This window comes from Cardiocondyla obscurior, linkage group LG25 (assembly GCF_019399895.1).
Source record: "Cardiocondyla obscurior isolate alpha-2009 linkage group LG25, Cobs3.1, whole genome shotgun sequence".
Taxonomy (NCBI): Eukaryota; Metazoa; Arthropoda; class Insecta; order Hymenoptera; family Formicidae; genus Cardiocondyla; species Cardiocondyla obscurior.
This window is the reverse complement of record NC_091888.1, coordinates 1,341,901-1,369,054: the sequence shown is the minus strand read 5'-3', so window position 1 is coordinate 1,369,054 and position 27,154 is coordinate 1,341,901. Positions and strand designations below refer to the sequence as shown.

At 38.0% G+C, this 27,154-nt stretch overlaps 1 protein-coding gene across 3 annotated transcripts in view; it reads left to right on the top strand.

Moving 5' to 3' along the window:
• Positions 1-27,154, top strand: part of Nolo (no long nerve cord) — a 140,981-nt gene that overhangs the window by 97,724 nt on the left and 16,103 nt on the right. For all 3 annotated transcript variants that reach the window (XM_070672405.1, XM_070672406.1, XM_070672404.1), the window contains exons 5-9: positions 14,739-15,068; positions 21,554-21,695; positions 22,047-22,176; positions 24,979-25,081; positions 26,395-26,493. In XM_070672405.1, coding sequence (XP_070528506.1) covers positions 14,739-15,068; positions 21,554-21,695; positions 22,047-22,176; positions 24,979-25,081; positions 26,395-26,493 — 804 coding nt within the window. The remainder of the gene's footprint in view (positions 1-14,738; positions 15,069-21,553; positions 21,696-22,046; positions 22,177-24,978; positions 25,082-26,394; positions 26,494-27,154) is intronic.

Genomic DNA, 27,154 nt, shown 5'->3' with positions numbered 1-27,154 from the left:
GGTATTCCGTTCGCACGACAAACGTTAGCGGGCGGCAGGATTGAGCAGATTCCGCGAAATATTCTTCGGTTGCCGCATTAATCTTTCAAGATTTATCCCTGTAAAACGCTATAGCCTCGTAATTTTCTTACATTTCGTACTGACCTTTTGGACTTCTTGCGGCAATAACGGCGCATTTGCGAACTTCATACACACCACGTGTACTTCTTTTTTCTCTCTCAGTTGCAAAACATATTTAAATGCACGAAATACTTTTTTTCTTTTTATTATTTAACGGTGCGAAACAAATGTGAAATTTTTAGGAATTTTACGAATAGCAAACATTTAATTATTCTGTTTTTAATATCGCCTACCTCTTCTTTCGCGGACGAATGAAATTTACGTTACGAGGGTGAGATTTTGCCTGACGTTGTTCCTAAAATTTGTCCCATTTTTTTCCTGCATCAAAATGACGTAGATTCTGCCTCCCATCCGCGGGTATCTCTCATTCGGGCTGATGGACAATTTTCCGTGAGCCATAAGTGCTGCCTCGCTTCTGTGCTTTTTATGATGTCACATCCAATCGACATCCATGATTGGTCAATAGCGCGCAACCCTCTGTATAAATGACCGCCCGTGATCCCGACAATTCTGATATTATCGGTGCCTTGCGGCTATTGCCATCGAAAAAGATTTGATTTATTATTACCAGTGGAAATTTTTCCATTGTAAAATAAAAAAAAAAGGAACAAGGTAACGTATGCTTATAGATGAACGAAAAAACGTTTACAAAATGAACGTTTGGACGGTTTGATGTGGCATTGTAAAAGAAATTTATGCAGAAAATCTCTTGCTACAATTCTTTTTTATAACACAATTTAAATTTGCTTGTTGCGAGGTCTAAAATATATTTTTCGCAGACATTTTAATATTCTCGGTTTTAATAAAATTGCTAAGTCTTTTAATTAAAAAAAAAAAAAAAGGAAAAAACAAAAAATTTTTTTTTACTTAAGCAGCTTTTTATGAATTTTTATCGGATCCATAAGTAAAATTTCATTATGGAAATAATCAGGATAAACACAGTTGCGTTATCAAATCCCTCGTGTATTTCAAACTTTTATCGTGATTACGGCCGCGCGACGATCGCGAGTAGTCATATTTGCATTACCAGTGCAACTCTAAATGCGTCTGGTGATTTATCGTCGATAGATGGCAAGGTAGAACTTTTAAATCGATCGTTCGCAGGTCGTGATTGTGACCCGACCAGACGGTCGGGGGAAATTGATAGGTTTCGTCACGGAACAAGTCCTTTCCGAGGGGTCTTTGCAAAGTAATCGAAGGTTACCGCGGTCAAATATTAATTGCCCGACTCAGAGGTCTTTGCTTAACGGGCGATCTTTAGGGAGCTCGAGGACAATAATTTAGGGACGGGAATGTTGTAAATTTTAAGTTAAAGTCCAAGGAATTTACGTCCCCGGAATATCTTTCCTTCGTCTCGAGCCTTACTCCAATTTTCGCTGCTTCTTTCATTTTCTCTCTGCGTACGGCAGTAAAATAAAAAAAAGAAAAGAAAAAAAAAAGAAAAGGAAAAAAAAAACGCCAACCGAGAGCGCATACAAATGTGGATTTAAAGATTCAGTACTTCGTAAAGAGCCCCACGCAATTATTCTGTTCGTATTCAGCGCTTCTCTTTGTGCGTATATAAATGTTGTAATTTTTCATTTGTGTAATATAATTTTCAGCCACGTTACAATTTTTGGTGAGGCTTATTTAATTTACTATAGCGTAGATAGATATATCAAGTTTACATCGTACATTAACTATTCTTCCTTTACGTGCTATTTAAATAAAAATTGAAATATTTCTCCTATATTTAAACTTAAATTGATGTATTACAATGCGTTTCTTAACGTAATTTACTTATACGCAGAACTACGAGATAAATTCATAAATTGTATCTATAAAATGTCAAGTTTTATTTTCCCTTGTAATTAACCACATACTTAAACGCGTTAAATTAATCACTAGCTTACCACGCAGAGTTTCGTACGAAGGCATTACACCAGATGGTGACCCATAGTTCTGGACGTTCTATTACATATGTATATATGTATATATATTCTAAATCCTAGTAGTAACTCGGATACTTTTCCGGTGAGTGCAAAATGCAGGAACCAGAGTTCAATTTAGTTTCACTGAACAAACATGTGCCTTGACCAAGTGTGCGTTGCTGAACGTATTACCGTTTGCACATGAGTATCGGGTTGCCACGAACGATACTGACTATTTTCATGACTGATTAAAGTGCGACTTTTTTAGTTTAGTTGGATTGCGTGACACGTTATTACGAAAGAAAGCGGCTACTTAATTAGTTGCGTAGTTAATTACTTTTATCTTTGTCCGCGCATTTGTATATTAAAAAAAAAATTTTTTTCTAACACGTATTTAAAACAAAGGCATTGAATATGGGAAGTTTTGTTCATATTTTTCATCGCGTAAGAGATATAAATATATAACGTGTATGTCGCAAAACAATTATTTTTTTTATTTTTAAGGACAATGTTAAGTTATATTTCCGCAACTCATCTCTTAAGCTTTCATCATTTTTCAAAATGTGAGAGCTCTGATATTTTTATTAGGTATAATAAATGTAGAAATACTCGTGAAAGATAATCAGGCTCGCTTTGTTCGTAGCATTTATGCGGATACATATGCGCGCAGGAAAATGAAGCAATATTATTTTCAGTGAAATATTCTGAAAAGGGACGCGGCCGTAAGTTTTATAATGAAAGCTTCTGTGTTACATCTTCCAACATTTACTGCATAGAAATAGTATCTCGATGAACGTAATAAAATGAAATAGAGTACGAAATCTTCATTTCGTAAGGAGTCGTGTACATCTCGTGCATTCTGATCCCTATTTTCGCAAAAAATTATTACTATCAAATGTGACAAGGCACTTTTAATTCCGTATTGTTTTTTTTTTTATAAAAAATTATCAAAATGCAATGGTAATTCGGAATAGCGACAATTTATGGGAAGATAAAAGAGAATAAACCCAAGTAAAACCAAAGTGCGATTTACTTGCGACATAGATTTGCGATCGCGTCCGAACCAGATCCGCGATGGTTAAACGAGCGTATTCGAATAATATCTCACGGTAAAACCGCATAACGGAACTCGCGCGAAAACGATACGGTTGTAACTTTTATTAGAATCATCGTGACCGGTAACTTCACAGGGATATTAATGTCGCGTTTGGCGCGAATCACGTCGCGCGTTGGTTATTCGTTGCGGCAGATTTTTATGGAAGCGAGATTAATGCTCAACGCATTACAACATTACATTTGTAATATATCCCGGAAGCGTCGCACTTGCCTTTTGTCTTCTTTTCGATTTAAAGGCAGGCAAAATCTGGAATTACGATAATCCTACGCGTAATAAAAATAAATGGAAGTAACGTAAACTGTTTTCCGTTGCGTGGTAGTTGAGGCTCTCGTGGATTTATTTATAATTAAAGACGCGGGTTCTTTTCTCGTTTTAAAAAGGCGCGTCGGTCTAAAATATTAAATGACAAATATACGTAACACGTGTGAAGTTCGCTTGCGCTAGATGCTGAGAAAATCCATATAAGTCGCGAAAGCGGATGAGCAATCACGTTGAAATATCTTGATCGTTTGCAAGGGTATTTGCTTATGCAGTCGGCGCCGTCGCAACTTTTATTAGACACGTTCTGTAACTGCAGTTTTACAAGGCTATTAATATCGCGTTTAGTACAAGCAAGCCAATGATGAATCCTGTTACGTCGCGGAGATAAATAATGGAACTTCCTTACGAAGCTAAATGCGTCGGACTCGTGCATAATGCATTACTTGCAATTCCACGATGCGCAAGTAATTGCGGACGACAGGAGTTAGGTGAATTATTATTCTCGAGGTAGTGGCCACCGCTAGAAACTATTGACGACAGCGCTGCGAATGTTCGCGCTGCGACAATTAACCGGTTTGTATTGGAGAACGTGTAAGTTATTACGTTTTCACTTGGACTAAACGAGGAATCGACAGCTAAAATAATTGAACGCGCGAGCTGAAAGTTTCCGGTAAATTAATTTTATTTATATATTTATTTTTTTATTAGGATTTATGACAGTAGAATACCGTGCTTTTTAATTACGACAAGTATTGTTTGAGAATCCTTTTGGCATTACAAATAATCACAATGAAGAATCGAAGAATAAATGTTTACCTTTCGTGTCATTACGGATTAAAAAAAAAAAAAAAAAAAAAAAAAGAAAAACGGCAGATACACAATATTCGTTCTTTTGAACGTTATCAGCGTCGAACTCGTTAATTTGCCGCGCAATGCTGTTCGCTAAATATCGGAGCCATCGTTAGTTACTCCCACGTTTGTCGCGTTTTATTTATCAAAACTCGAAAGTTGAACGATACACAGTCGACGTTGGATTGAATTACATGTGACTGACATATCCCAGTGGTACGACAATTCTGACACTCACCGTTCGTTGCAGTTTGTGATGCATGCATCGCTGCGACAAGCATATGGCACGACCAAATGGTGACCTTTTAGGGTCAGAGCGCGTAATTCACTATACGCGGTTGCGTGATCTGATAATCCCGGGAGGGGAGGAAAAAAAATATATATAACGCACGGCGCGAGAGACGACACAATCTCCAGATAATTAACAAATTACAAATTGTTACGTTCACCAGTGGACATCCACTTCCGCAAGTGACTCGTTGAAATCGACGTCCCGCGGCTCTCTGCATTCGTATTCCATATTTATTTGACAATTTAAAGTAGTATTGAAAAAAATTAGTTCGACCGCTGTCCGTTTTAATTATTTGAGAAGCGTAATTGCACGCGATCGTATCTTGGAAAACGTATATCTGATCGGCTTCGCGATAGATTTGAATAGACTGATTCTCTATTACCTCATTAGTGTAAGCGATGTTTTAAGTGAGATGCACGCGGGCGTGCAATGTCAAGAACGAGTTTGTACAATTAGAATCTCGTGCTACATACGAGACGACGTGAGGTCGCGGCTCAAAGGAATTACCCCTAGCTACGACCTGAAAAACACATCTAGGAAACGAACCTCGTCACCCTGGGTAAATTTCTTCCCGGGCACTAATTTCGCTCTCCCAGGCCAGTGCGCACATGTCCAAATTTCTCGGTTAACCGCGAGCGAAAAAAAAAAATTGCGCAATGCAAACGATGAATTGCGACGGGTCCGAAGGAAGTTCGTCAGCGCGAGACCAGTTACACGAATTACGCTCGAGTGAAGCTGACTGCGATTGCGGTTGGTCGCGAAGAATCACGGCGAATAAAATGAGCGGAGAAAAGGGAACACAACACCATTAGTATAACGAAACGGAGAGCCGTGCACTGAATTCAGATTCCAGTCTTCCCCAACTGTCGTCCTTCCACCGTTTACCCTCTCGGTTTCTCTGTCTGTTTTCCTCTTTGGTTTCCCTCGGCGCACTCTGTTAACACTCGTAATGGCGCGGTGTGTATTTCACTGAGGGTTGTACCATACCAACGTTTTACCAGGGACGAAAACAGAGGGAAATTCATTTGCGGAAGCGAGACGAAAATTTCGCCACCGCCCGTCGTCACTGCGACACGATAACGCGGCGAGAGGTTTCGCGCCCGGTCGATAAGACGACCGTGCCAAGTGATTAAAATTAATTTAGGGTTTGGAATACCAAAGGACAGAAGGAGACTAATGAAGCCAAGGTTGAGCCGAGATATTCGCCATTCACCAAGTTGAATAATTTCACAAATGTAAGCGCTTGTAGATAAATCAATATGAATATAGTAACGGGTATAAAAAAGTGATAATGGCAAAAAAAAAAAAAAGAAAGAAAAAAAGAGCAAGGGTAAATTCGTATAAAAATGATATAATGCATCACATAACTACGCTATACTTCAAATAAATTTTTATTACTGAAAAGCTCATACCTATAATCTTCATATGTATGCATTTATTCGAAACCTCAATGCTAACACAAAAGCAGTCGTAAATTTCTCACAAAAGCAACCAAAATATATCCGCGCAACTTACAACCTGGAGTATTTCAAACATTTTACTGCGTGTACACCGAACAAATTTCACATTTTTTTTAATTGAAAAAATTACACGCATGACATTTTAGAAAATTTCGCGAAACTCTCGGCGCGTAAAATGATATAAATGCTTTCGTAATTCGTGTAATAATTTACTGGCCACCCGTGATACACCTCTCGCGTTTTCGTATTAACACGCGAGTAATTTATTTACCAATCGTTTCATAGTAACAATATTTACCGGTTGTATTGTGATGACGCCGGGCACGAACTTGCAGCCGGACCGACAGTTAATAATAAACTGCGATAAACATATTGATCCACGCAAGCAGTTATAATATACGACGTGATCGTATCAACATTCCATTTACATCTCGCCGACCATTTTATTAAGCCAATTAGCGCGCATTTTGTCACTTCTATTGTTAATCAATGACCGTTCCCGATAATAACAAAGCACATTATTATTATCTAAATTATCAGATTGCTTAGTTAATTAAAAGTTGAAATCACCGAGAGCGTATCAACGATGAAAGCGCGAAATTATCGGCATGTAATTATCGACTCTGTTTTGCGACAGTAAAATAATGCAGTGACGATGTACGTGCATATTTTAAAGATATATATATATTTTTTTTTTTCCTTTTTAGCAGATTGATTGACTGATAAAGCGAATTGATACACGTATCTAAATTAGCAGTCAGAATAATGGTTTGGAACCGGAAAATCCGGGACATCCGTAATTGATGGATGCGAATGTGTTCGTTGCGTAAATAAATAAAACTAATGGATACAAAAAAACCGCTCAAACGGAGTCGATCACTCATGCTGTCTCGCATTTTTATTAAAAAAAAAAAAAAAATATTAAAAAAAAATAGGCGCGTGTAACGCGACATGTGCAAATACAAAAGCAAGACATACCGAGTGGAATATCTACTGATAACAAAATTTACAAGCGCGAGTTTTCTCTTTTTGTTCTTCTATATATTTTATAAAATATTCTCTCTTCTGCATCAAATTTGAACTCGGCGATAGTAGTCGAAAATTAATTAAGCCGTGCGAGTAGTACCGTATAGTTTCAGAGATTGGACCGACGCTAACTTTGTACGTAATTCGATGACCACATAGTGGACGACACCACGCTTCACTCTGCTTTCGTTTTAAGAACAATCTCGATAACGTTATCGTGCAACAAAGTGTGTAGCTTAAATTTTCATTTAAATTAAAAAAGAAGAAAAAAAAATAACCTCACAGACTATTTTGGTTTTCGACAGATTATGAATTTGATAAAAGAATTATTTAATTCTTTATATTTATTAATAGATATAGTATTAAAATAAATTTTTCTTTATAATGCATTATTGCAACATTCAAATCGCAACAAATAACGCTTGTCTGCATGTCTATTAAAACTTAATAGAATCAATTACAGTAATAAATTAATTAAATCAAAACTGTTTACGCAATAGGTACAATTTGTAGATATTTAATATTAATATAACAATATAATAATTTTGCTACGAATTGCGCTAAATTACTTCGAGATCAGTGTATCCAAAATAGAGACCATTCATTACCCTAACAATACATTAATTGGATTCATCAATTAAAGTAGAAGTTTTTAGTTTAACGTTTTGAAAATTGACTGAAAATAAATGTCATATAGATCTTTTTTATTGTAATTTCTCTCGATAAAGCTTAATTTCAAAGAATACGAGTTCTATTTCAAATGAGATACGAGATAATATCTCCCAGCTTCATCCATGTGTGAGAGCGCAGAAATATGAGAGCGAATAGGTCGCAAAATGTAACGAAATTTGATGCACTTTTATTCGGTATCAACAAAGGGAAGTTACGTTCCGTGCCGGTAATCGCATTTACGGGGAATAAACGCGTGTCACTGCTCAACGTGTGCGATATGTAACGATTGCGTAACGAAAAGCTATCCGATACCTTGCACCTGACGAAAGGGAGGCCACGTGAAATCGGGGCAAATTTGACGAAACCGTGGGTGATTACGACGCGGTTAGTACCAGAGTTACACATCGTCACGTTGCAACATCTATATACCACGGTAATCCCTAAATCCACCGAGCGAGCGATATCGCTAACGAACTTGCGATTCAATATCGGCCACTAAAAAAAAAAAAAGTATTTGTTAAGGGCGTTAAAAAAATAGCAAAATAAATACTTTCTGCGGGTCTAATTAATTATAAAGTTTTAATTTTTAATCTTCTAACTTTTAAAAGTTCCTTTCTTTTTTGTTTGTTTGTTATAAGTCTCAAGACTTTATAGCCATTTAATTTAGCAAATGATAAGGGAAGGAAAAATCTTGAATAAAATCAGATATTACATTCGACGAAGCTATTACAATGCGATTCAGAATGGGGTTAGATGTGTTTGCTTGCGCTGCGGTGGTTGAATTCTCGCAGGAATAGAATCCAACGAAATTTAGGTCTTGCGAAATTAAAACGGGCGGAAATTTTCGAGCGTATCCGAAGAACTGCCAGCTCGTATGCATTGGTGATTTCAATTGTCCTAAAGATATATCGATTGGATTATGACAGTAGTTTTATTTAGCGAGAAAGAAATCGAGAATATTAATCATTTTTGTATTGGAGAAGAAAAAAAGCATTTCTTTTCATTTTTTTATTCTTTCTTTTATTTTTTTACAAACAGAAAATTATTTCGTCAAGATATTAATGTTAGGATAGGTATTTCTAATAAAAAATAGTTTAGGTACAGATGGTAAACTTTTCTGAATTAAATATATAATTAACTACGACAATATCGTCTGATTCGATTCGGAATGAATTACTTGGGAATATCCCATTTGAGTATTGTATTCGTATTCGGAGGTACCACTTGGTACGTAATATTGGAAACGCAAAAGAACGAAGCATTAGATTCTGATCGATAATACAGCCTCATTCTGCGGAATTACATGACTTTATAAATATGTTTTCTTGTTACTCGATTTGTTTCTTTTCAAATTTTGATTTTTATATTCCCAGATCACAAAAATCAATAGTGCACACTGCAAATATTATTGCAGCATCAAATTGATATGTACATACGTTTAAGAGATGCATTGTATAATTATTATTACATACTGTGCTGCCGTATTAAATTTTAAGCAAACAATGTAGCAATGAGATTAATTCGAAGTTTCGATCAATAACTTTAGCTAATCGAAAACTCGTCATTAACATGTTCTTCCAATTTTAATAATATTAATTAATCAGACAAAATAAAAATATATTCCGAGTTAAAAAAAAAAAGTGCATTTGTACAATATTATAATTAAAAAAAATTAGTTGAAGAAGAATAGATTTTCTTGAGAAAACATTGACTAATTGCAAGTCGGGTATTACAAGAACGACATATTTTCACGTACTTAAGAGTCATTTTCGCGCGTGGAGCATACTCAATTAATCGGTTCTCTCGAAAGGTAGGATATACGGAGTGACAGGTTTAGACGTTTCGACGTGATCGTGAGATCCGCAAGCGCGGCTCACTCGCTGTTTGAAGAGTCTTTCGCGCGCGCCTCGGGCTCCATTTGACTGCATTGACGATTCGCGCGGTGTAGTTTATCGGGGTAAGTTTCCACCCGCGCGCACGGTGTGAAACTTTCGTCGAGTAATCCGTTACGAAAGTTATCGGGCGTAACGTGCACGGAATTTCCGTAAATACGGATAATCGAGAAACGTGCCAGCCACCGCCACTGTTTCTCTTTCTCTCTATGCACGCCGCATCCGGAGGCTGCAGCTCGCAGCTTGCTAGACGCGATTCAGGATCGAGCCACCCCTTTCCACCCGGTCGATGCCACACGGACGGCTGCCAGTAACGATTGGTGTACGCAGAAACGTTCCGACCGATGTTGTGTGGTACGTCGCAAAATAAAATTTCACGGGGCGTTTGTCCGCGAATTCGATAGGCGTTTCGTTGACTGAAAGGACTTAAAGTGAAACGTGCCGCGAGAAATCAGGTTAACGGAAAAAATCGGGGGCACGACGCTGAGCGGTTTCAAATTTGGTTTCGGTTGTTCTGATATTTGGCGGAAAGAGGTAGAGAATAAGATAGACTTTTTTTATTGTCGCGTTGAGATAGCTCTTTTTTTAGTGCACTGTTTTAAAAAATAAATATTAATAACGCAGGTAAATTTGTTTCTATTACGTTAATACCCGAATGGTGTTCCATATATTAGCTACGATATGCAGTGAGCAAGTAGCAATCGTAGAATAATTTGTTAAGGGATTGCGTTTAAGGGGTCTGTCAAAAGCAGAACCGTATATGTTTCGTCTCTGTCGGGCTTTCACGTTCTTAACGTTACATTTAACGGATAGACACGTCTTTAATTAAATCGCATTGCTTAGCCACTATTCCCCTTGATACCAAGGAGCGAACTCGCGTTCTGGACACGTTTTCAGAATGTTATTTTCGTAAGCATTTACGCTCGGGACCTCCTCGAGCTTCTGTACTTCCGGTGCTCTCTCGTCCTTACCGGAATTCTTACCGGGGAAAGGCCGGCGTGTTATCGTAACCGTCGACATGGTGGAAAAAGGTACCGTTGTGTTTTCCTTTATTCCGTCCACAAGGGGACGTCACTTCGTAGAAAGATGAAGAAAATGGGCTCACGACATTCTCGTCCGTGTTACTCCTTCAAGGTGTATTTCGCGTCGCGACATTACGGCACCAGGGTTGCACCTATTTCTTTTTTTTTTTTCCTTCTTTTTCTTTTTTTACTTTTTCTTTTTTCCGCAACGAAACAGTTTCAATGAGGGACTATTCACAAGACATTTTAACGGAGCGCGACGAATGGGATTTCTTTCAAAATACGTCCCCCCCGAGAACGGACGGGTCGGACAGCGCATTTCGCCGGCGGCGCATAAAACATAAAATTTTTATTACAGATAGATTTATGCGGTTTTTATAAATGTTTTGTGTACGAATCATTGAGAAAGGGGGAGCGAAAATCGTATTAATGTAGAATTCTGTAATGGCTACAAATCATTCGGGCTTAATTAATAAATTTTTCTCTCGATACAAAGGCTAATTATACATATTTATTTGTTACACATGTAATATACTTATTTGTAAAAATTAAAGTAACGCTGACAAATTTATGTGGGAGCCATTGTTTAAATTATTAATGATTCTGCTCATCTTTAATGCAATCAATGTTTATTATATCAGCAAATAAATGAGCATTGATAAATTAAAATTGATGTATACTTCTATATGTACGGCTTTTACAATAATTGGACATCGATGCAATGAAAATTGCGGCGTGTATATAACTACGATTAAACGGATGAATTTCAATTAGAATAAATAAGGTCCGGAAAAATTCACTCAATATTATATTGTTATGCATGTTTCATAACAAGAAAAAAAAAAGAAATTTCTTTAATCACTAATAAAAAAATTTTTTTAATATATTTCTTTTAGAGATTTTTTTATTATTGGTTTAAACGAAAAGTTATCGCGAAACTTTGAAAATTATAATTATTGAAATTTTTGGTCAATTATTGTAAAATGTTTTTTTTATATAAAACATGAATAATTATTGTAAAAGAAACAAGCAAGACAAAAGTGATAGGTATTATATGAACATATCTATAAGTGCAGCGAGCAGTTTTAATTTCGCATCACGCTTAATTTATTTTAAATGACAATATTTATATTATAATTATTAACAATGTATTCGAACAATTTCGTTGGCGGTTACCTAATATTGTCCCTTTGTTATTGACCACTGAAAAAGCACAGATAAATTGATAAATGCGCTCTTGTTAAACCTTCGATTATCATGCATATCTAGGCGTAATAAATTCCAGTTAAAATAATCAACAGCTCGATTAAACATTTATGAGTTGTTTTAATATTCGTGTGGACTTTTACGGACTATAATATCAACGAAAATAAACGGACGGATCGCATGCGATAAATAACATGGCGCCATGCACCTGTTCGTGGTTCCACGCAATTTTTATACGTTGGCCAGAAACAGAACGAAAAATTCGGATAAATATAATTTAATAAATATTCATCAACTATTTGAATTACCAAACGCTGACTTCGTACAGCAAACAGGCGGAATGTCGCGCGTTTCGATTTGCGCACGGTTTATCGACGCGTCGGCAAATTGGTATTTTGTAAACACCTGCAATCGGATAATGAAATTTGTATAACCGCACGCAACGCATATACATATATTCCGTCTATTCTTGAATTCCCTCCCAGTCAAACAGTTGTTAATAGACAACAATGCGATATGTAAATTACGATTTAAATTTGCGTGTTAATAAGCAAACGATTCGGTCAAATAAGGCCGAAGTATCGGCGCTTGTTTGCTCGTGCTAACGTCCATGCTCAGGTGGTTGAATATAATTTATATGAAACCAATTGTCTTCGAACTTAAAACTTTCGAGGTATTAGCGTCTTCGTCACATCCACCCTCGTGAATTTAAGGGCGAAGTAAGTTGTCGCGGTGGTGTTGCGCGAAAGGGTATTATCCATTGTTCCTGGAGTGCACGGGGGTTTCGTAATCGGCTGAAACGTCTGGCGAATGCCCCATGGGTATTCTACCGGCGCAAGAGTGTTGGATGTAGAAACGCTTTTGCGTAATGAGTAGTTGAGATTCCTTGTTAAGGAGCGCTCGAACTCCGCGCTGCGGCTTCCGCGGTTCCCAACAGATTTCGGCGCTTCGCCTAGTTTCTTCCTTCAGCCCTACTTCCCAACCGATCCCGCGAAGTGTGCATCCCACATCGCACCCCGGAGCGAGTCGATCTCCGTTATTTCGAGAAGTCAGTCACATAAGTACTCGACGAAAATATGTTCCGAGTTTATCTAAAAATTTTCTTTAAAAAAAAAAAAAAAAAAATTATAATACGTAACTTTCTATTTTTCTTTTAATAATTAATTGCGTTTTTAATATTAAGGAATTTTATCAGATAACGTGAATAATAATTAATTTTTGATCGGTATTTTAAGAGATGAAGTCAAATGTTGAAATACAAGCACTGATAAACGCCTCGGAGGTACGAAAGAACGAATCGAAGGCGTCACTTTTATCTCGCCCTCGCGAAAATAATTCCTTGTTATCACCGAGTAGATATCTTATAGGAGCGATTACAATATATTTAAACCCAGCATATCGTGGGAATATATGTCGACCCAATTGAAACTGAACTCTGCGGCTGGCCGATCCGCGCTAATTAATTACTGCGCTCACGGCGAATTCATTACAACAAACACTGTTTCTAACAATAGTAGCGGCGTATGTTTAGCTACATTATCCTCGCCGTCCGTGTCGCTCAGCCGGTGCTGCTGCTGTTACTGGTCATCATATTGAACCATATACGTGTAAATTTCACGTGGTCAGCTTGCCATGCGTATTTCGCACCTACATATTTTCCATCGAATTTGATAATTACCGCGGACAGAGTTGACGCGCCGTGTGACGCCACGAATAATTATCATGCATGGCGCAGCGAAATGCGATTCAACGTTGTTTGTACCAAAAGTTTACCCCTGCACGTAACTGACCGCAATTAATTCTCTCATTGAGAAGTAAAGTTAATCACAATTATTTACTCCACAAGAATAATTTGTATTTCAATATGATTCCAATCTGGAGGAATAAATACATATATGTATACGTACAAAAAAAAAAAAAATTGTGCATAACGTAATATCGTTCTATGTTTCTTAATCTTTCTTGAAGATGTGAGCAAAGAATTTTTAGGTAAACATTTTTATTTCAACAAGAATCGATTTAATACATCTGATTGATAATTAAATCGTATTTCAACGTAGCATAAAAATTATTTATATTATAATATTACATCAACATAATATAATAATTGTACCACATAATTTTTGGCTTAACGATAACAGATATTACGTTGCTGCGTATCAATAATAATCATGACTCTTGTTATATTATCGAAAACGATAGGATTCGTGTAAAATAATAAAATAATGGTTGTAGTAAAGCGATATTTCGTGTTGTTACGTTAAAATATCGCTGAATTAAGTTTCGGGACTTCTGGCTCTGTCGCGATAACGAGATAAACACGACGCGAATGCGAAAAGTAAAACGACAAAGGATCGAAAGATAATGAACGTTTCTCCATGGTGAACTTACATTATTCGTTAACTTTGCGAAAAGTGAGGTAAACTCGCGGGGGCGAAAATGTCGATAGAAATACCCCGGAGATATCGCGGTCCAACTATGGAATGGTTAATTATAATGGTAATTAGCGGGCACTTTTGCGATGGTAATTCTAGACTCTTAGCCGTCGATCCTTCACTCTGGATTTGCTATCTCAAGCTCGAGTTCGAGAAGTATAAATGGAATATGATTTTGGTCTAATTAGCTATCCCTAGAATTGAGAAACTTTGTTCCTCGATGCAATGGCTTCGATGCGAACTCTCGTGTAACAAAATATTTTTATTATATATAATAAAATTAACACTGCAATAAAAAGAAAAAGCACTTTTCTACTAGGTGATCTTTATGAACAATCGAGTCTTTATGCTAAAAATTTAGATCACCCTTTTGTCGTGAAACGACGGGCCTCTTCAAGGCACTTGTAGCGACGCAACGACATCATAGAAACGTTTAATGAGCCTGCCTGACAACGGTCTCTTTTCTGTGATTTCAGCCTTGCGAGAAATCGAGCGATTTTCGCGCGGCACAATGCGCCGCCTTCAACAATGTGCCGTATAGCGGGCAACTGCTCAAATGGTATCCCCATTACGATCCAGCTAGGCCGTGCGCTTTGATCTGTCGCGGCGAGCAGGCTCTCGAGAACGGTGTTAGACGGTCGCGGCAGGAAGTGTCGCTGAACGAGAAGATGATGCCGCGCGATTCCACGGATAGCCTGCAATTCGACAGCGACGAGACGATAGTGGTGCAACTTGCGGATAAGGTGGAAGACGGCACGAGATGTTACGTGGAGGGCATGGATGTGTGCATAAGCGGCGAATGCATGGTAAGTAGAGTTTTCTTATATCGTCGTAGATAGTTTTAATGATAAGACTCCGATATTTTGCGAGAAATTTTTTTTTTTTTTTTTTTCTTTGAAATATTGAAATCGAAACGGAAGTTTATTAGGATTATCTTTTTTTTTTATCCCTCGCGCGTTGCCACTGACAGATAGAATGAGCTCGGACCGCGATACCATTATTTTCATCAATGCCGTCACTGATCCAACGCTTGAATTGAAAACCAACTGTACTTGACTTTTTAGTCAAGTACCCAATACTCGTGAACGTCCATGACAATACGGTATTATGTGCGAAAGAGAATATTTCATTCTACTTTATCGTTTAAAGCTTAAATTAGATGTAATCTTCAAGCGATATCTTTAAATTCAATTAATTCAACTAATATTCACGGGATATTAATTTTCCGCGTAAGTATTAAGATATATAGAGAGAGTTAATTACGTTTCGAAAATAATTTTTAGTATTCCATTTTTATTTTATTCCAATTTATAATATCTCATTTTTCGCGTTTATTTTTAGTTAGAATATAATTATTGTAATTAAGTGCTGTAATTAAAACGTTTCTTATAAAAGCATTATCACCAAGCGTAATAATCTATTCTTTGACTCTCTTGATTCGGGTAAGAGGATAATTATCGATTCTTAACCGCGGCATTATCGGAAACCGTGGATCTGTCACGTGCAGACCGCAGTATATTAGATGCGAGGAGCATTAAGCGATAGGTACAGTGCGCCGCTTGTCAGTCACTATAAATTGTTGGTCGATCAACACATGAAGCCCAGCCTTCACTCGTTAATTATCGAAATACATATAGCGATACTTACATACGATTAATTTAATTGGAGTCCAGTTGGCCGCTAACAAGTCACATTAAGTCAAGTAATTTCGACGCGATTACGTTTATTTGTGTTTTTACGTCAAATAACTATTGAGAAAACAATCGGTTAAAAAAAAAATAAAGCATTCGCAAACCAGCAATATAAAGTTGAAAAAAGTTTGATTACTGGATGACATTATACCTTTTTTTTTTTTTTTACCAAATGAATATTAAGTAACTTAAATCGATTTTCAAATATACAGAAATGCGTCTGAAACGTCTAAGTAGTTTTAAATAATAACGTTTGTGGCAATATAACGTTTTTGATTTATTAATTCATTTAACTACTCGTTTGAATTGTTCAATCGATGGATCGCGATTTGCCTAGTGCCTTGGGAATTTACATATTAAATTCACCATTAGTTAGGTCACCGCGTTTTGTACATCGATATAATCCGTATAATCTGTAACTTTGATCGAATAATTACTCGATTAATTAATCAAGAGTCACATGTGAGCTGAGCAATATTCCCGAAACGTTGCCCGGAACAATAAATTGGAGGCAACCTTTGCGCATAAAAGCCGTTTTTGAAATTAATTATATTAATGTGAATACGAGTCATGTGAAATTATTCGTAATATTTAGTGTGAAGAGTTGACTTTAAATTTAATTAAAGATTAAAGCGGCTCGAAGCAAAAAGCAATGATAGATAATATCAACGATATTTCTCTGCGCGTATGAAATAGACGTGCTTAATGGCTTTATCCATACTCGTTTCTTTTATTAGTAGAGTAGTTAAGATTCGAGAAAAAAAAGAAATGTGACAAATTATTAATTGAAGATAAAAGCAGCGTTCTTAAATACTTCGACGGGTCTAGTCTTAAGCCCAAGGATTAAAACTGAAGGCGTTACTTAAGAATTTAACCGCAATTGCCGCGTCTCTTGTCGGAACTTTGTAAGGCGAAACTTTTGGAATTAGTCGAGAGCAACTCCGGGCTCTCGAAGAAGAGATTCGCGTAAATGTCGGCGCGTAGGCACATGTACCAAGGTAGAGCCTTAAGCATACTCGCAACTCGTTGCTTTCTGACTTTGCTACGCGATGCCAGGCCACGCTCTCCGTATCGCGTTGAGGAAACGCAACCTAACGAAGCACCCAGGTCAGTCTTCTGCTAATATTTAACATGGGCGCGTCGAGAAGCCCCGATCTCGTCGTCCATTAACTTAATTTGATCAACGTCACACGTGTATATGCAGATAGCGTATGTATGCAAACACGTATATTTCAGAAATGTAACGCGAGATGATCACCCGGTATTATTACACAATAACGTTGCTCCGGTCTTTATCAGGTCGCTTTACCTAATAAAGCAAATTACATTTAAAGAAGTGCACACTTTCTAACAATTATTAATACTAATTAAATTGTAACACAGATTGCATTTTTATGATTTCTATATTAAATGGTGTGAAATAATTTTTAAGATGATTTTAATTTATCAGATAAATTAAAATTTCGCGAGTATGTATATAGGTACTTCTGCACTTCTCCTCATTCTATTTGCCTACTAAGTATAGCGCGCGTTCTCAACCTAGTATTAAAATCTTAATTCTTTGATCCTAAATTAAATGAGATTCGTGATACCGCAAAACAACCAGAAAGAAATCGGATTAACAATAACGCTGGGAAAGCGCGCGCTCGCGGTATGCCGGGGAAATAATTAACGAATTCTCATAATAGCGACGTCGACCGACGCAGTCGCAGGGACAATATCTAATCAGCAGAGAAGTCCACGTAATTAAGCATTAAGCAAACTCCGGTAAACGCAAACTGGCTTTGCGTTATTAAAAGTGCCGAGTCCCGCTTTCGTTGTGGGCACGCCCGATGGACGTGTCGGGCTTTTTCATTACGTCGCGCACTCGTTAAAATGTATCTTTAGGGCAAAAAAAAGAAAAAAAATAATAATAAAAAACCTATTGCGTCATTCCCCGTTATGATGGAAACACAGAGCATTTTCAGAAATTACATCAATCGGAAATTACAGCGCTGGCGTTTCAATGTGTTCCGAGAAAACAATGTTAGCACCCTGCGACAGTCCCGGCGACATTTTTCGTGGAATCTAAATTAAACCTTTCAGTCAAAATTTAATATTATCCATCATTTATAAAATAGATATTACGCACTGCAATTTTTTTTTTTAACAAACTAACGATTCAAGCCTTTTCTTTTGAATGACCCTCGGATATCTAAACTCGTAAGAGAAAACGCACGGCTGCATAATAGAAAATAGATGTATGATAAGTACATATTGAATCCGAGCGGTGTAAGTCCTGGACAGGTACACAATAAATTTCATCGCGCCAGTGAAAACACGAAGGCGAATAAAGTGCCCGGGGGTTAAGCACCCCTCTTTCCATTCTGTAAATCCTATTCTCGAGAAAACTATGTTAAAAGGTAGAAACGAGTGCGGGGTAAGGGACGGCGAGGGCGCGATAGCGGGGAAATGTCGATGGTGCAAGGCTGGTAGAAAAGGCTGGTTGTATCCTAATGGGATAGCGTCAGCAGGGGTGCTAAGGACCAGAAAGGTACATGGAGCATCGAATAGAATCTCGAGGGCGAATAATTGAATGCCAGTCAAATTTGCGTAACGAAATCGCTATGGAAAATCGCGAGACATTAGCAATTATCGTTCTCGCTAATCTCGCCTGATACTTCAATCTGAATAAAGAGTGTTTCAACTCAGTAATCGATTTTAATTTAAAAGTATTTAGAAAAGTACTAAGAAGTACTATCTTTTTTTTTTTCTCTCTTTTTTTTTTACGCGTTTCTTTTTCAGTAAAGTTCCTTTAGTAAAACTTTAATACGAAAACATGCAAAAGTCTTCGAATTGGTCTTTAAAAGTTTCGCTGCATCGATGTATGAAATAACCTTTTACTAAATATATGGATTATATAAAGCATATATTTGGAATATACAAATTGTAAAATATACTTAAATTACATGGTATTGATTTGAAAAATCTTCCTTTGAAATTGCGCTTTCTGTTATCGATATTAAATAAAATGTAATACGGGATAATAGCATATTTTCAATGTCGGTATCGTCAGCTTGTTTATTATTTTTCACCGTCACGTAGTACAGGGGTTATTTGTGCTGAATCGGAAGAGGGTCGCGGAGTACCGTTAAGTCCCACGATATTTCATCTCTCACGCTAGAGGAATTCTCGTTTTCTCTCGGTTTGTTTACCTACAGAAATAACGGGTTGCTTCGACCCTATCTTTCAATTATCAGGTTTCCTATCATTGATTTCCACTTCGCGAATGTAAACCTAATTCGGTGCACCCGCATGCCTTTTATATGTATAAAAGAAGTATACACATCTATTAAGATATTCACGTTATATGTAAATATATATCTAGTCGTCATATACGATGGAGAGAAAGTGCGAAACAAATTCATTCTCGCGTGAAATTAATTTCGGCAAATTCCAAGTCTACCGGATGCCAACCGTTCTATCCGGCGTAGGTTGATCCTTTAGCTTTTCCGTTTCTTCCGTGAATTATCCTCGCGGTGGCGAATAAAATATTTAAAAAGAATTATAGTTACATAAATTGAATTATTCTTATTGCTGCATACTGATTTTTTTATTAAGTTAATATTATTTTATTAATTTTGATATTTTTTTATTTATTATTTTAAAAGTCACTGCATATTGTGAGTTTTGACTAATTAGATATTTATCTTAAAGAAAAGAAAACGTATTTGCACGATTATGCTATTTGAAAATTGGATTTTACACGAACGCATCGACCGTATTTTTTTTTTTTTTTGCTTATGTTAATCGATGAAAATGTAGTTTCTAATTCCCTTTGTCCGCATCTTTTGAAAATTTTTGCCATTGAGTTAGCGTAGCACTTTTGATGCGTAAAGCCGATCGGCTATTATAGAGTCAAATCTCTCTCGTTTCGGAAGAAATAAAGTATCTACCTCAACTAGCTTTTGCATTGGTGTACGGAATAAAACTGCGCTCGTAACGACCGCAATTCGCCGAATGACGATCACCGATGTTTAATGGAAGTATTTCGCAGAGCGTTTGAAACTTGAACGATAATCGAGCCCGATTTCGATTCTGCAGCCAAATCGAACGGTCAATTGGGCCGAAATGGAGATCGTCGTGCCGCGCACACGTCGTACTAAATTTAGCGTGCAATTTTCGTTCGACAATATCTAGCTCTCATTAAATTGTTACACGAAACCATATGTATACGAAAGAAGATACTAATGGACAACGGAAGATAAATAATTCGCGCGATTTTTGAGTAACGATTTAGGAAAGCAGGTGTGCAATTTTCGTCAATTAAACAAGAGTGTATAATCGTATGTTAATATAAATTAATAAACAGGAAAATTGCAGATCTAATTAAATATAAAATTTTGCCAATATGTTGTCGCGCGCAAGTAAATAAATTAAAATGTTAAAATGACAGGCAGGATGGACTATTTTCAGGTATTTCTATTATATGGATAGGGCAGACGGCAATCATGAATCATGCTTCGTATTGACCTTACTATTTTCTCGTACCCCACTGTCGAGCCGTCGAGTAGGACACGCGTTTTCAAATTTGTCGACCCGAGCAGTTCAAGCGCGTAGGTAATTGGAACGAACGATTTATTCGCGTCGCAGGTCACTGCGATGAAATCTCGGATTATCTCGCCACCGCAGTTGATCGTATGAGCGAGATCCCTCGTTAGGCTCACGTCTCTCTCCTCCTTTTTACTCCCGCCGCTTCCTCCCGGCATCTCCGAGGACTTCCGAGGCGCGTCCCACTTCGCTCGCGCCTTCGCCTTCCAGTTTGCTTCACTCTTCTCGCCCAGGATAAGGGATGAATAATGTACTCCCCGACCTCCGAGCAAACCTCCATGCAACCTGAATGACAAATCAGTTTGCCGTCCGAGCCAGGTCACGATTCGACGTCAGCTCTCACCTCCTCCAGTTTCCCCAGCACCATCTTCTCCTCCTCAAAGATTCGAAATTTTCGCAGAACGTTTCTCGTTTTCGCGTGAATCCCGCATGAATGGCACGCCGGCATTCGTCATCGTGTTCTTCGTTCTTAATGTGCTTCGGGATGCTGGCGATACTTCGAAATTCTTTCAACGCCAACTACAACCGGAATAGGAAAAATTTCCTGTCACGTAAACAGTAAATCGATATAAGTGCGACGCAACTTCTGAATCAGCAATACAATTTTGTGCAATTTTTGTATTCAGCGTATGAGGGATAATTTGTTAATACTTGTTGGAAACTGGAGCTTCAGATAAGCAAGAAAAAAAAAATCTACAATTTTTTGTTCTCTCTCGCACAATTAATATCTCTTGTAGTAATTCTTGTAATTTATGCTAGAATAACAATTTAGATTTTACGTACAGTGCCAACCGCATTTCTAGACGTTAATATCGGGTTTTTTTTTTTTTTCTCTCTCTCCAATAACGAATAAAAAAATTGGTGAGCAAAAATAAATGAGTTTTTAGTGATTCCTCAAGGCAGGATTATTTGTTCTCGACAATGTGCTAGAGAGTAATAACAATAACCGTGGTTGAAATCTATTATATGGAAGACGTGTTTCATTAATCGAGCGTCGGTTTCTGTTGCAGAAGGTTGGTTGCGACCTTCGAGTTGGTAGTAACAAGAACACAGATGCGTGTGGCGTGTGCGGAGGGAATGGATCAAGCTGCCAATCGCGATACTCCTGGAGTTTAGAATCGATATCCGCCTGTTCCAAGTCCTGCGGTGGAGGTCGGTAATTACTGAATTAATTTAGCCACATTTCTCTACGCAAACAAATGCACGAACAAATTTATGCAAACGTTTATTTATTAATTGCCAAAAATATCTTGGGAATATTATTATTATTATATTATAAGACAATTTGAAGAAAATATCTTTTTGCACTTTAAATATTTTGCATATTACATTCAATAATTCTTCAAACATGTATACGTATAGATATATGTATTATATAACTGTTAAAAAAAAGCACTTCATAAGAAGATAACGAGTGAAATTCACGAGCATCGCGGTTATTTGCATGAACGTTCGCCATCAAATTGGAGGGCTAATTTGCCGGTCACGTTTTTGCACTAATAGGTTTCAAGATAGGAATGGCGGTGTGCAAATCGGCGGACGAGAGCGTCGTGGAGGACAGCTATTGCGATGCAAACAGCAGACCTTCGGTGAAGTCCTTAATGCCGTGCAACACGCACCCTTGCACAACGAAGTGAGTACTTTCGGACAGACTAAACTATCTACGAAGTAGAACTGCATGCACGTTCTACGTCAAAGAAACGTCAAGCCACTCGCGTGTACAATTGAGAAGTAGATATTATAGGTTCCTCACCCCCGCGAGCTGCACATGCGATTTTGCCTACCGAAACAATAAAATATCCATTACGGTTACGTGTAAATGTTACTTTCTACGTATTTCGCGTTAAATCGCGAATAAATTGCATTTCTTGTACGAACGATATCGCGAAATTTTCGAGGAAAGCGAGCGAAAAATTAGGGACTGAAATTTGCGAGCAATCTTTGGTTTCGCAACAATAATTTTCCTTTCGCTTCGCGGAAGGCTTAGCGAAACGGGCGATTTAAACTGCCGGCTTTCGCGATCAGCGGGAAATCGACAAACGACGAGATACTTCGCCGTCAACGAGACTCGGACAAAAACCACCCGCAAACTATTCTCTCTGGGCGCAGCGAGCATGCTGGAAGTCGTGAAATAAAAAGATCAAAGTTTACCGGCCACTATACAGAATCTCTATTCTTTGTACTCAAATTCATGGTTCGATGTTCACGGAACGATCGGCAATCCTTGCCAATTGTTCTTCATCGCTGCTCCGCGAGCGATCGCGGATTGCTTTTGGTTTCTACTAAAAGCAAAGTAATGGAAAACTGTTCTCTCTTTTTTCTTTCGCTTGGTAAAAAAAATTAGTAGAAATCGTGTTTGTAATAAACGCCAGTTTACGTTGTAAAATTACGTTTGGGAGACGTATTAGTTCGTTTCTGGGCGGACGGTTCGCTCTGTAATATATCTCACTCGATCTCTTTCGCGTCATTCGATCAATCGACGGACGAGAACGCAAGAAAATCGTCGGTTTGAGATACGCGTACTCGGGACGACAGTCACTAATCGAATCGTATCGTTTGACGATCAAGATGGGCGACTGGCCTCCCCCCGTAACGCGACTTGACGATATTACGAGCTACGCGACTACGTTGATAAATTAGCAGCGGCATCGATTGCGCATCGCAAATCGGTCAACGGTTACAAATCGGTCAATGGCTAATTGGAGTGGCCGCGAGAGCTCAGTTTGAATTTAGTCCGGCTGGACCGACCGTACGGCCCACCTTTTCCTCCCCGGAGAGAGGAAACGGGGACTTTGACCGCCGCGAAAAGCCGCAACCGCGCTTTGAGGGTAGCAATCCGGAAGTTATGATTTAATCGCACATTACGACTTACCTCTTAGTTATTTACTGCCGAAGCTTAAGCGATCCTCTACATCCAACCGCGAATGATGAATGCTCATCAAAATTTCATTATCTAATCTGGTATTTAATTAGGAGATTACACGATAGCTCGGATTTCCTATATTTATTTTATTTATAATACTATGATACTCGCGCGATTATTAGGCGCGTGATATATTTACGTTGAAAGATGCGGATGAAAGATGCGTTTTATAAGATACGGCGATCTGACGTCAAGTGCGGTTTTAGAGAATGGACACGCAGAAAGGGGGAGTAAAATTCAAAAGACTGACGGTAATTAATTTCGAATCTCGGAAGATCACTTTGCATTCGTAGCTTCCACCGAACATCCTTGTACGTTTAATGCGCGCAGCTTTGCCGTCGGAAATTGAACGCATCAAAGATGACTTTGAAGATCAGATGAAAAGAATGTCGAGGCTCGCGAGATCGGCAAGGTCGGTAGTAATCGATGATCGATATATCCCGCGCGTAACCCCAGACGTGAACGGCAGTTTACCGTTTCACTTTGTCATTTAGCGCAATCGCTCGTACACGGAACAGTTTTACGGCGTCGTGCATGAAAAATGCCGAGAGTGACTTTGACAGTTTCATAAAAAGCTCGTTACATCGATGGAAGGCACTCCACCCGTATTACTTGGTAAATGCCCAGCAAATCGGTATCTCTCCCGCCAATATGTTGGGACTGAAAAACCATCAAAGATATCAGCCGAGAGTTTTAATAGAGATGCGATTTGGCATTTAAATTCAAAATATCCGTCGCATCAAACGGGAAGTTATTTCTATCATTCGTCCGCTCGATGACGGCACGGAAATTTTTACAACGTCGAGGAAGCTTCCAGTAACATAAAAGAAACGTGAAATGTGTTATTCGTGGAGAAAAAAAATTAAAATTGATATAAAATCTCTTGGAATTTTTCATGTTGTATTCACTTTGGAAGTAAAATTGGTCTATATTTTGGGAGAAATCATCTCGTGCATACGTGTATAATAAATTTTCCTCTCGCGTTATCTCGGTGTATAATTAATGGGAACGTTGCGCCCTATTATGAATCGAACAATTCTGCATTGTTACAATGAAAAATTAAAAGTGCGAAGGCAAGCGCAAGATTTTGGCAGCCCGCATGCGAGGTTTTATTGCACGATTTGGTAACTCGACAACCGCTATGTTTCACGAAAGTCAAACATGAAAAATGTACGTATTCATCGATGTAAAGGAACGAGAGCGTATCGATGAGAACGCTCATCGCATTTTAAACGTATTTCAAACACCATGTCACCGCTCTCGGATCATAAACTTTACATCACGAACGTTCGCGGTACGTTTATCTTTTTTTTTTCTTTTTTTTACATCAACTTTAAATAACGTAAGGGCTTGTCGGTACTTTTTTTCTCTGAGGAAAGTGGAATGTTAATTCATTAATTCCCGCATTTTTTATACGCCAGTGCAGCTACGTAACTTTGTAACAAACTTAATCACGGTATATTCCTAGTGATACCGGAACCTTGAGCAAACTGCCTTCCTCTATCTTTTCAGGTGGATGAACGGGGAATGGAGTGCGTGCAGCGCGAGCTGCGGCGGTGGTTTACGAACGAGGTCCGTCTTCTGTACCGAGGAGAACGGGAACGAAACCACGAAGGTAAATCCGGGAGAAAGGCTCTTCAATAATAAAGTTTTCGTTTAGTCGAGTTTTCTTCTCGACTCTCCATGACGATCTCGGCGGAGTTCGAGATATTACTTATCTTTTAATAACGCGAAATGAACGATTCAGTCGTGCTCGAATTTCAACTATGCCTCGGTGCTTTAGGTATACTAGGGAATAGTCTTATAATTACTTGTCGATAGTATTGGTACTTGTCTTAAATTTAACATGTTATCTGTGCTTGTTATTTTTTTTTTCTATTTTTTACACTTTATTATTATTATTTTTTTTTTTTTTACACTTTGTCTTTAATTAATCTCGTCTCTAATTATTAAAGATCCTGTTATAGATGATATTTCTTATTGTATATGTTAACGTGGCGCGTTCAGAGTTTCAGGCGTTATAATTAAGTCAATTATATTTGTCTGATAAATAAGAGATATCAATACGGTTGTGCCGACAGGAAAACGATCTCGAAAGTCTCGTGGACAGACGGTGTTCCCGTTTACCTTTGGCGAAACGTCGACGCTTTTTACGATGTAAAGACAAATAAATCTTTTTGGAATAAATCTGCCAGGTGTGACGGAATCAGCGTTACGCGTGCACACGATAAAACGCCACATTTTTCACATTTCGCCACTGACGTTAGACACGGCCGTAATTCCGTCGCGCTTCCGCGCGGACGGAACGTTAACCATTCCTCTCATCTCGGAGAATTTTATGCCGTACTTTCGTACTTGTCTGCAAGTCGCATTTACATACGCAGCCCGGTCCCGGTTTTCCCGGTGGCGGTCTTGGAAGATCCCACGATCCCTAACCCAGTTCGGTTCGTTTAAACTCTAGGAGCAGCTACGCGAGTACACGCCGTCGCTCACCGTAAAACCTCCGACAGCCCTCACGCACACGTACATACGTTTTATATTTCATACATGCGGGATACCCTATACAGCCTACCAGCTCTGGACGTCTTGCGAGAATTTATGCATCATATTTACGACTGATTCCCAGCAACACAAATTTTTTTACATAATTTTTTTTTTTTTTTTTTTATTAACGTTAGAATTAAATATTTTAACGATCACCTTTGAATTAAAATTTTCTGTCGAGGCGCAAATTAATTTCCGCATTTATTAATTAATGAAGTTTTGGTATCAGATAATTCTGTGATTGTCGATATTTTACATTTCTTTGACTTATTTATTATTTGGAAATATCTTATCTTTTAAGTCTTTTTTTTTTAATGACGTTTAATTTTTATTTACTCTTAATTATTACTGTTATAATAATAATGTTACGTTCTTGTCGTTTAGGTGCCCGATCACAAGTGCATCAGCACGCACAAGCCGCGCATTCAGGAGACCTGCAACACCGTGTCTTGCCCGATGTGGGAGACCAATAAATGGAGCGAGGTGAGTGTGCATACGATTCTACGCGAGTAAAATGTCCTGGAATACAGGCGGGGACACGATCGCCTTGCTCGTATCATTTAAAGGCGAAAACGTTAAGCCTTCTCGCCACAATCGCGGATTTAGGTACACTCGTAGAGTCCAGTCGCAACGTACATACACACATACCCCGCGTATATAAACACACATTCAGAGTGCTGCAACACAGTACAGCTTGCTATCTCAACTACGAGTTTTACTGCAAAACGTACTGCCCAGATGGAAACAGGGTTAATGGTCGTGCGCGATTTGCACGCTCCCTTTACCCTTCCCGTAAATGTTACGAGGGTTGTTACGCGTATGAAATAACCGATTCGCATAACTTGCGCCTAACAGAATTGTACTTTCAAATATATTATCAGTCTGATCATTTATGACCTATCGAGACATTAACGCGAAATTACAATAAGATTTTCTCTTCTCGAAAAATAATTTTATAACGTTAACTTTTTAAAATATTAATTAAACATTTTTACCATCTTTTCCTTTTTTTATCTTTAGCTGAGCTACATTTGTGGAAGAACTAAAAATTATTGATTCGTAGAATTTTAATTATAATAATACGGATTAATTAGTGGATTTACTGAATTTCAGCATTAATTATTATCTTTACCAATTTCTAAAA